Source organism: Cenococcum geophilum (assembly GCF_001692895.1).
Source record: "Cenococcum geophilum 1.58 unplaced genomic scaffold K441scaffold_65, whole genome shotgun sequence".
In the NCBI taxonomy this organism is placed as follows: domain Eukaryota; kingdom Fungi; phylum Ascomycota; class Dothideomycetes; order Gloniales; family Gloniaceae; genus Cenococcum; species Cenococcum geophilum.
This window is the reverse complement of record NW_027137623.1, coordinates 693,096-703,944: the sequence shown is the minus strand read 5'-3', so window position 1 is coordinate 703,944 and position 10,849 is coordinate 693,096. Positions and strand designations below refer to the sequence as shown.

Genomic DNA, 10,849 nt, shown 5'->3' with positions numbered 1-10,849 from the left:
CTCAAAGCAGCGTGGCGGGCGGGATAATGGGTTGGGAATCTCTTCTCCGCAATCCAATCCTACCTTTTCGCCTAGCTCGCCTGATGGCCGAAGAGCCAGCGTACAGTCAAGGAAATACTCACAGGTCCCCCAATGGGACCCTTACACAATCCCTCAAAGAAAATCAATCAATTCCTTCTCTTCCAAGGCGCCCAGTTTGTCAACTCTTGAGATGATGCCTAGCCGGACGGTTTCTGATCCGGACCTTCAATATCTGATAGAGCGGCGAGCTGGAGAAACTGCACAGTGGCGCATTCATTGGTGGACACCCACCAGCATGGTTGCGTTGTTAATTCTTGGAGTTCTCGGTGCAGTATCACATCATCTTTTCTATACATCGCTCGACGGCAAAGAAGCTAATGATCAGCTCCAAAAAATTCGATACGGTACAGCGCTCGCATTCTTCACCAAGATGACCCTCGTTGGAAGCGTAGTTGTCGGATATCGGCAGCGGATCTGGTACACTCTCCGGCGAAAGGCTATGACCCTAAGTGCCATTGACGCACTATTCGCTGTCACGGAAGACCCCACCAGGTTTCACACGTGGGAAATGATAAAAAATTCAAAACTGTCGACTTTAATGGCTGTTGCTACATGGTACGACCTGCATTCCTTTATGATTCTCTTTTACATATCTTGTTTTGGCTCGCCATAGCATTAGAACATGTGAGATTATTTCAACAAATAGCTTACCGCTTCTTAAGGCTCATACCAATCGCCGCGGTTTTGTCTCCGGCCTCGCTTACCACCACTATTGCAGTGCTCACTAATTCCACGTCTTGCATGGCTGCGAATTTAAATTTCACAGAGGAATCGTATAACGACTTCAGGCATCCGAAGAACATATCCGGTTTCTATGGAATATCTCTCTCCTACTACAACACTACTGATGTAAACGCGACTACCCCAGGTTGGTTTGATTATTGGGACCGGCCATCAAAGAATGCTCTTCGCCTCTCCGTTATGAGTGTGTACTCCAATAAGCCCGTCGAACGAGATGATGCTGCAACTTCAGCATGTGGTGCTGGCTGGAACTGCAGTTATTCCATATCCTTTACTGGCCCAGGATATCAGTGTTCGGAGATCGCGAGCGGTGTAGGAGCAAACGATTCTGTACTGCAATTAATCGGGGCACCGTTTAATACATCCTCCTTGGTTCCTGCTGGGATTAATATTTACCAAGCTGTGGTCGATAATGGTGACTATGCTAACCCGCAACTTCCTCTAGATAGCAGAGGCCAGCCTATTGAGAGACCGCCATGGCCGGAAGACCTTGGGGCTTTCAAGACTGAGCCGAAGCTGTGGATAGGGTATACTGTTGACTCTAGCCAGCCTCTTCCTTCAGATTCACCATTTGCTAGCCGTTGGAAGACCATCAAAACGCCGAAAATCTTCACCTGCGATCATTACGAAACTCAGTATTCTGTACAGTTCAATTATAGCGAGGGCCGTCAGTCAACTACGGTGACGAACCGCACCTTTCTCAATCCTATCATCGACACCACTCTGGCTCAATTCCCTAACGACACTCTTGACCCATCCAAAATTGAACCGGCTTCGAATTATATTTTCCCAACGGGGGATGTACCGCATTATAAACTTACCGCCGCATACCACGCTCTGGGCCATCTCTTCCGCGCCTGGCTACGCGGTACCATCGAACTCGAGCAAAGCTGGCCCTTGACCCGCTCCGATGTCTCAGAGACGCGGTTAGTGGACCAGCGGATATACTGGCCTATCCCCAACCTGCAAGACCAACTACAGTCTCTCTATGAAGATCTCTTATTCACTCTCCTCTCCGACACACACCTCGTCATCGGCATCAACACCAGCGTGCCCTGCATGAAGTCTCGCCAGGTCAACCTCTTTCAGTACCACGCCCGCGCTCTGTGGCTCGGGTACGCCATTGTGATCCTAGCCACATTGATCTTCGTTGGCATAGGCTTCGCCGCCATGCTTGAGAACGGGGTTGTCTCTGGGACTAGCTTTTCCCGCATTCTTGTGACGACGCGAAATCCAGCACTTGATCGGCTCAGTGTAGGAGCTTGTTTGGGCAGCGACCCATTCCCGACAGAGCTGATGCGGACAAAGTTCCGCTTTGGGGTTCTGGATGACGTCGATGCTGATAATAGTCTCTACCGTGATGTGGCGCAGTTGGGAGAGCGGCCCGCGCACTGTGCGTTTGGCACCGAGGCACAGACGAGTCGGATTGTGAGAGGGAGGACATATGCTGGATTGAGGGGAGTTGGTCCAAAGAAGAAGAAGGTTGATTGAAGTAATTGCTAATGTAGGTCCCGCTTAAGGAAGTTGCTCTTGATGCGAAGTTGAGATCTGCAATCTCTCTGGGGCTTCTAATCGTGATTTCGGGCCTTGTCTGTAATAGTTTGTGCAACATCCTTTGATACGTTGATCAGCAAACCTTCGTGGAAACCGAACTGGCATAAAATAGACTTACGACAGTACAGCTATTGTATAACATACTTCACTTTCGTGCACTTATCAGCATAGCCCATGCGCCAATCTCCTTAACCCCTGCCAATCATCACTCATTTGGGTAAAGTTCCCTGTGCCAAGACTCCGGTCGCGGGAAACGGTATTGACTCCGACGGAGAGATACAGTAAAATCTCCTTAATACGATATGGGGTATATAACGATAACCTCTACATTATGATCTACACCCCTTAATCAAGCCTTTTTTTGGTGTAATATTACGATAATCTGGCTTTTGGCAATATCGTTAAGCACCTACTACCAATATCGGTATAACCAGTAGAGAATTTGTATGGGAGAGGGCCCTATTTAACCCGCGAGGTAGACATTCTAAGCCTTTTTAGGTATTAAGTTCCTTTTTTCCTACTTACTCACTTAACACATAACTCTTGATATAACAATACCATTGGTATTACGATACGCTCGGCCGAACAAACGGTATCGTACTAAAGAGATTTTACTGTAGTCCATTCGTCAGATCTCAGCACATCAAGCTTGTGGCTTAGGCGATAGCGGCAGCAAAATCCCACTGCGGCACAGCTAGGTCTTGGCGTTTCAGCTAGTTTCCTGAGTTCGCGGCTGAGCGAACACTAAACCTCCATCCATCCTCAAAGGTAGCAAGAAAGTACATTTGAGGACCAAAACGGGCTTCAAATTCGTCGCCAGCAACCAACAAGGTACCAAGCGACTATTGCTGAGTTTATGAATTCCATTAAGACGACCACCCCTCCTTCTCTTCCCGCAACTCACAGTTTACTTCCTCTCACATCTTTGACACCCAGCTTTCACCACTTTCTTTGCTCGATACTCTCTTCACGGTTTTAATGGAAGTGATATTTTTTTGATTCAAAAATGCGGGATTGACCTAGGATTTCAGCAATCTAAGAGAAGAATCTACGCTTAAAGCAATATCAAAATCTCCACGTCGCTAATAACTATCAGAAAGCTCAATCGTGAATACGGATTAGCTTGACGGGTATTACTGTGCTCGGATTCCGCTTATACTCCCGTGTAACTGCTCGACGGTAATCGGGATGTTAGAAATAGTTGTACTGGATGATTTCAGCGATCTCACACTTGTAGTGGGCACAGAAGATGAGGAGGGGGATGATGAAACCGGCAGTACGGGCAGTGTGGGTAGTGTACAGCGAGTCAAGGTCTCTTCTAGCGTGTTGCGCTTGGCCAGCCCGGTCTGGAAATCCATGTTCAACCCCTCCGGTCACTTCCTGGAAAGTACTGCGAAGGAGGTTTCCTTTCCAGATGACGATCCCGCAGCGCTCTTGATTGTACTTCGTATTGCCCATCTTCGATTCAAGGAAGTACCGGATAAATTAAGTTTCAAAGAACTCGTCAGCGTGGCAGTAATATGCGACAAGTACGACACAGTCAGCATCGTGAGGCCGTTCCTATCGGAGTGGACCGGCCCTGAAATGAAAGTTAGCCCTGGAGAAGAGGAATGGATTTTTATAGCATGGACGTTTGGCTATAAAGACGCCTTTACGTCCGGCGTCCAAGAGTTGGTACGAAAGGTGACCATAGATGATAAGGGACGTTGCATGTTCATTGGTAAGGCTGTGAATGGATGTTTACCCCCAGACATCATCGGTAAGTTCCCCGAAAAGGCGTAAAACTTAGAGTCCTAAATATCACATATACACATACCGAAGCCTTCTTTAACTCCAGTGTATATTTTAAGATACAGGTTGACCTCGGCTAACCAGCAAAATTTTAGACTGCGTGCTACGTGCCCGGACTGAGGCTCTTTCAAAACTTATAGATATACCTTTTGGAATTCTTGAATGTGCTTTGAGCCGCAATATGTGTTCATTATTTGATACTGAGCAAAGTAGTCTTTTTCCAAGTGTGAAGTTTCCACATGAAGAAGCTGTCAGGTGTACTACGCTTCTCATCGGCTTGATCCACAAGGGATTGCACCGTTGTGGGCTAGGGGCTACGCGTCCTAAACCATCGACTCTACGCACCAGTGTCGATACTCTCTCCAGTAATATCAAATTCACATGGATGAGTGTGAACGGAACGCGAGGTGGTTATCTCACCATGAAGCAAAACCATTACAAATGCAATGCTGAGATCGACATGCATAAGGCAACAGGGAAAATTATGGACTCGTTACCAATCGGATATGGAGATCACCATCTCAAGCATATAGCTGAGCAAGCAAGGAAATGAGGTTAGCACACGGTATGACCTTTTAGGTAATTTCATGTTCGTTTTGATCAGATGCGATATCATACATAGAATATGATTACCCGAAAGTTTGATTTTTGATTTTGAGAGAGGGTCGTATGCATCGAGATATTCTTGGGTCCATACTGGGGTGGCTCTTTACGGCCCAGCAATCCTGTACTTTGTCGTCCTAATTTGAAGATCCCCCGCTCGTTGCTTCTGCCCTGTACTTGTATAGTTCTACTTGAGTTGTAAGATCTACCCTTAAACTCGTCTTCAACGTCCTGACGCTTAATGGGGTTGATCTCTGAGCTCAAGTTCCAATGCTCCCCCTTCGTAACGCTTATATAGTTACAGCAATAATTATTCACAGCCCCAGAGAGGACTTCAGCATCTCTAGGAAGCCGCTCTGCTTAGCCTGAATATAACGGGCAGACAGATACATATGCACCCAACTTCGACAACATCCAGAACCCGATGTCGTTTTCCTCACCGCAACGCTTTCGCCACGACTTCATCAACCAAAGCCTCCACTACACAAATCACTGCGCCACGCCATAGAGGACAGCGTAAGCGGCTCGAATACCCTCTTCCCCCCAGCTTCCTCCCCTCCGTAAAATCACCAGGCGGTTACCTTCTTCACCCCACCTGTCCCTCCCCTCCCTCCCGCTCCGCCCTCCCGCTCCGCCCTCCCCCACAGACCTCCCCCACAATCCTTACAAACTCCCTCACGCCCTCCGCATCACCGTTCCACCTCCCCTCCCGCGCTCTCCGCAGCATCCACAGCGCGTCCCGCTCGCCCTTCTCCGGCGTCCACTCCGGCGGTTCCCGCGCCCCACCGCCCCCGCCTCTGCCCCTCCCTCCGCCCCGCGGCCCGCGGCCTCGCCGGCCGCGGTAATTGCTTGAATGCTGGGTTTCGCTGGGGTCGGGCGCCAGGGTTGCGGCGTAGATTCTGCGCAGGTCGTCGCGGAGGGTCGGGTGCTGGGCTAGCAGGGCTTGGATGGCGGGGTGGGCGAGGAGGGCGGAGAAGTCTTGGGGTTGGGGGCGGGAGGGCTGGGGGGGAGGGTCAGGTGCGGTGATGGTGGGGTGCGGTGTTGAGGGGGCGGTGGGAGGCGGGGCGGTAGAGGTGTCGTGGGAGGATTTGTGGGATTTGAAGCAGGTGATTGAACAGCTGCGATGGTATGTTAGTGTTTTGGAGCTGGTGAGAGTGGAGGGAGGGGGACCGGGGCGTACTATGGGAGTTGGCAGGTGGGACACTTGTATTTCGGAGGTCGTTGCTCGCAGACGCCGCAGAGAGCGCTCATTTTGGTGGAAATATTTGATTGGAGCTGGAGACGTTATTCTCAAAATGTGATCGGGACTCAATTGGAAAATTTGTTTTAGCAGATCAGATATTGGTAGATGTAGTTTCTCGAGTAAGAAAGCTTGAGAAAGTCCGAGCTCTATCAAAATTTCCCGATGAAATAGATCTTCCGCGGCGAATATCTCACCACCGGAAGCCAGTGTCATCGAAGGGCTCTGCACACAGCAACAATTATGAGTCTATCCACGCTACTTATTCGCTCCCTAAGGCACAGGTTCCGTGCTTTAGAGCCGTGGATATGCAATTCCTGTGCTCGCGCAACCCAAGCATCCTCCCGCCGAGGTATCCTTCGTCCGGCCCGCAGGAGTCTCAACACCACTTCCGAACCACGGCAGAGTGCCGCGCCCACAATGGAGCGATTGCGCGAGCCATTCAAAGAAAAGAATAGAACGACTATGTAAAGATCCTTTCCCCGCCTTCCTTGACCCCACTTTACGGCCTTCGACTCTAATGCCACAGCAGGTACTATGTCTTCAGCGCAATCCTCGGCACTGTCGCCCTCTCCTACGGCTCCGTGCCTATGTACAAAATGGTACCCTCCCTCGCCCTTCCCGACTCCTGACTTCTCTAACCAGCAGCACTCCCACAGATCTGTCAGACAACAGGTTGGGGCGGGCAGCCCATCAAATCCCCCAGCCACGGTTCCGCAGACGCCGACCCCTCCACCCGCCTTACGCCCGTCACCTCCTCTCCCCGCCTCCGTATAACCTTCAGCGGCTACGTGTCGGACGTGCTACCATGGAAATTCGTGCCGCAGCAGCGCGAAGTGCGGGTGCTGCCAGGCGAAACGGCGCTGGCCTTCTACCGCGCGACGAACACGTCGGACGAGGACATAATTGGAGTCGCGACGTACAGCGTGACGCCGGGGCAGGTGGCGCCGTATTTCAGCAAGATTCAGTGCTTCTGCTTCGAGGAACAGCGGCTGAATGCGCACGAGACGGTTGATATGCCTGTCTTTTTCTATATCGATCCGGATTTTGTGAATGATGTGAACATGAAGGGGATTGAGACTATTACGTTAAATTATACTTTTTTTAGTAAGTGGTTTTAGCCCCGGGGTCTACTCTACCGGGTCGGATGACTCGATTCATGGGTAATGTGGGCTAATTCGTATTTTAGAAGCGCGGTATGATAAAGATGGACACTTGACACCGGTCCCGATGTCACAATAATTATGTGGATTTGAAATCACCTTGTATATTGCTTCACTATTTCGTATATTGTCATTGCCAGAAGGTGGATGCATTTGCATGATTGGCGTTTGGAATATTGGAATCGCACTTCGGGGAAATTTTTGTGGGGTTGTAAGATTTGAAAGGATGAACGAGATGTATGTTTAAACTACAAGAAATCTACAAAAGCGACTCCGGTCTTGAATGAGCACTCTGCTTGTGCAGCTAGTGTTATAGGGACAAGTATATACCTGAAAACTCGAAATAAGCTATTCAGCGGATATAAAATACATGTCATGACACTCTGATTCTTGCTGCCGCGATTACTTAAGCTTTCGATGACTTTGTCTCGTTCCCAGACCTTCTTGCCAAGGCTTACCTTGCCAAGCCGCTAGCCGCTTTTGGCAAGACTTTCGTTAGAAGGTCTACACGGTTCGGATTTTTGTTAGTCCCGCGCGGGGTATTTGGGCCTATATACACCTACTTTAAGCCAAATTATCTTAACTTCTATAGCTCCCTAAGCTATTCCTGATAGCTAGAATTACCAAATCAAACCTGGCGAAGAAGACTACGTTGCCCGATTTGCCCGATTCCAATTTATTGTCTCGTTATCGCGCCCGACGCCCCTAAGTCGTAGCAGCCGCACTCTCCCATGACTACCGCCGCCCTTTTTTACCGCAGCTAGAGTACCTAAACTGATAAGCCAGCTTTAAATAATACTTAAGGACTACTAGTAGGTATAAGATTTGCCTTACAGAAGGGGGTAAGCTTTACGTAGAGCTTTGGTAGAGCCTTATGCAGAGCCTTGTGCAGAGCTTCGTGTAGAGCTTCGTGTAGAGCTTCGTGTAGAGCTTCGTGTAGAGCTTCGTGTAGAGCTTCGTGTAGAGCTTCGTGTAGAGCTTCGTGTAGAGCTTCGTGTAGAGCTTCGTGTAGAGCTTCGTGTAGAGGCTTCGTGTAGAGCTTCGTGTAGAGCTTCGTGTAGAGCTTCGTGTAGAGCTTCGTGTAGAGCTTCGTGTAAAGCTTCGTGCAGAGCTTTGTGCAGAGCCTCGTGCAGAGCTTTGTGCAGAGCTTCGTGCAGAGCTTTATGTAGAGCTTCGTGTAGAGCTTCGTGCAGAGCTTTAAGTAGAGCCTTATATAGAGCTTTATACAGAGCCTTGTGTAGAACTTTATATAGAGCTTTATATAAACATATAGGCATATAGATATATATTTTATACTAGTAATTAATTATAGAGTTTATAGAAATAATTATATAGGAAATTATATAAATATTTATTTATTTATTTATAGTAAGGCTAATAATACTATACGGCTCCTAAATCTAGGGCCTAGGATTAAGTAGTAAGGTATTAGTAAAAAGCTCCCTAGCGCTACTAGCTAAGTTATAAAACTAATACCTATATAGAACTATAGGGGCCTATAGGAGAATACTACACGCTATACTAGAATGTAAAATAGTAGTTTTACTACGAGACTTATATATTAATATAACTACTATATAGAGAATAGGTATAGTATAAGGCCACTTAATAGAAGGAAATATATATTAAATATTAAAATGTATATAAGGAATAAGATATATATAAGGAGCAAAGGCCTCTTAAAGGGGCAATATACCTAAGTATACTAGCTAGGAAGCCCTCTACCTATAAGTAATAGAGAGAGAAGATAAAATATAAGAATTACTGGCTTACTAAGCGGTAACCTAAAGTTGTACTAGTAGAGTACTATAATAGTAATAAAGGATAGGAGGTTACTAGTATAAATAGAGATCTATTATACTTATTATAGAATAGGTAAACCTTAAATAAAAGCAACAATAAAAGGAGGCAGTAAAAATATAAGATATAGCTATATAGAATACCCTATAGTTAATACTAATACTCCCCCTATATAAAGGACTAATAAAGGTAAAATCTATAGCTGCCTTTCTACTATAAATGGAGGTCCTAAGCCTAAATATATAGCTAGTAAGTATTTATATTTTAAATACTATACCTTAATATATTTATAGATAGCCTATTTAGTTAATATACTATATACTACTTTTCTATAGCTACTGCTTAGTAAGGGACTAGCTATTTACTAGTATAGGTATAAATAATATTACTTATACTCTCTACAAGTAGGGGCCTCTAAGTAGTATTAAAATAGCTTATAGGCTAGAAGTCCTTTAGTAGTTCTAAATAGTATATAAGATCTAATAGGAGGACACTAAAGGATATGCCCCCTTTTAGCCCCTTAGAGACTAAATACCCCCGCTTAGCTATAGGCGGTACGCTAATAAATTACTAGATACTCCTACTACTTCACCCCTAGATCTTCTAATATATTTAGGAAGTATAGTATATAAGGTAGACCTAAAGATATAAAGATATATTAGTTAGGTATTACGGACCTTATAGTAGTAGTAGTAGAACTACTAAGAAGAGATATAAATAGGTTAGTTAAGATAGCGCTTAAGGCGATAGAACCGATCAAGCTATAGGATAAGGGGTAGCCGAGTTATATAACGTATTACGTTATTAGTCCAAAACGTAAGAACGTAAGAACGTAGAAACGTAGAATGTACTAACGTACTAACGTACTAACGTACTAACGTACTAACGCACTTAGTATATTTTATAGGAGTTAGATTATATATTTAAAGGACTACAGTCCCTACCTAGATAGCTCTCTTTTTTGTAATAAATCTTAGAATATAATTAGAGTTAATCTATTAAGTACCTACTCTCCCAGTTATTACGTTATTAACTATTCTATACCTATATACCTAGCCTATTAGCGCACCTACCGTAGTACCTACTATAAGGTATTGTTATATATTTACTACTAAGGTTATAGTAAAAGAAGTTAACTAATATACTACTAAAAGCACCTATTATAACGCCGTTTACGGTAGTAACTACCTTAGGGATAAGTAAAGATACTAGTATGGCGGAAACTAATTTATAACTAATAACGAAGGGTTAATTACAGGAAGTAGTTAATTAATTAATAGATAATAATAAGATACTTAAAGATAGGCTTAATAGAATTAGAGCAGTAAAGGTTAAGTTACCCTCTATTAAACGGTTTATAGGAGAAAGATTAAGACTTAAGGGATTCCTTATATAAATGCGCTTTAAGGTTATATAGAAAGGGGTAAAATTAATAATACCTACGGACTAGGTGGCGTATATAGAACTATTCCTTACGGGAAGAGTATTAGAATAGTTTAAGCCCTACCTTACTAAAATACAGCTAAACGGTATAGCTACTACTAACTAGAAAGTATAATTTATATTCTTAAGTTAGGCGAGATTTATAGAATAATTAATACAAATATTTAGGGATCTAGAGGTAACAATTATAGTAAAGAGAAAACTCTAAAACCTAATATAGAGATCTTTAGTAATTAAATATACAATATAGTTTTAGACGCTAGCGATATAGGTTAAGTAAAATAATAGAGCACTTATAGTATAATATAAGCAAGGACTTAAGGTAAAAGTCTAAAATATAATTATTCTTATAGAAGATGCAAAAACTATATAAGAATTGATTAATTAAGTAATTAAGATAAATAATAGGATCTACTAAAGGGAACAAGCTAAA

General features: G+C 44.9%; 4 protein-coding genes across 4 annotated transcripts; 3 read left to right on the top strand and 1 right to left on the bottom strand.

The window, feature by feature from the left end:
• Positions 1-214: 214 nt before the first annotated feature.
• K441DRAFT_620865 (uncharacterized protein) lies at positions 215-2,490 on the top strand (the record flags this gene model as incomplete). The annotated part of the gene is made up of 2 exons (XM_067645947.1): positions 215-636; positions 744-2,490. The coding sequence occupies 2 exons, from the start codon at positions 215-217 to the stop codon at positions 2,311-2,313; spliced, it is 1,992 nt and encodes a 663-aa protein (XP_067498172.1). The 3' UTR covers positions 2,314-2,490.
• Positions 2,491-3,678: 1,188 nt separating this feature from the next.
• Positions 3,679-4,092, top strand: K441DRAFT_420025 (uncharacterized protein; the record flags this gene model as incomplete). Its single annotated transcript, XM_067641537.1, has 1 exon — positions 3,679-4,092. A coding segment is annotated over one exon (414 nt), but the record flags the coding sequence as incomplete, so codon positions are not given.
• A 1,264-nt stretch (positions 4,093-5,356) lies between these two features.
• Positions 5,357-6,021, bottom strand: K441DRAFT_587460 (uncharacterized protein; the record flags this gene model as incomplete). Its single annotated transcript, XM_067644675.1, has 2 exons — positions 5,357-5,888; positions 5,951-6,021. 2 exons carry the CDS (start codon positions 6,019-6,021, stop codon positions 5,357-5,359), a joined length of 603 nt encoding a protein of 200 aa, XP_067498170.1.
• A 183-nt stretch (positions 6,022-6,204) lies between these two features.
• On the top strand, positions 6,205-7,531 carry K441DRAFT_668811 (cytochrome-c oxidase assembly protein). The gene is made up of 4 exons (XM_067650052.1): positions 6,205-6,477; positions 6,543-6,612; positions 6,670-7,117; positions 7,200-7,531. The coding sequence occupies exons 1-4, from the start codon at positions 6,254-6,256 to the stop codon at positions 7,250-7,252; spliced, it is 795 nt and encodes a 264-aa protein (XP_067498169.1). The 5' UTR covers positions 6,205-6,253; the 3' UTR covers positions 7,253-7,531.
• Positions 7,532-10,849: the final 3,318 nt, after the last annotated feature.

Coding starts and splice junctions, on each gene's coding strand:
- K441DRAFT_668811 (XM_067650052.1), top strand. CDS start 6,254: ATGAGTCTATCCACGCTACTTATTCGCTCCCTAAGGCACAGGTTCCGT. Junction 6,613..6,669: donor CCGTGCCTATGTACAAAATG/GTACCCTCCCTC, acceptor GCACTCCCACAG/ATCTGTCAGACAACAGGTTG. Junction 7,118..7,199: donor GTTAAATTATACTTTTTTTA/GTAAGTGGTTTT, acceptor TTCGTATTTTAG/AAGCGCGGTATGATAAAGAT.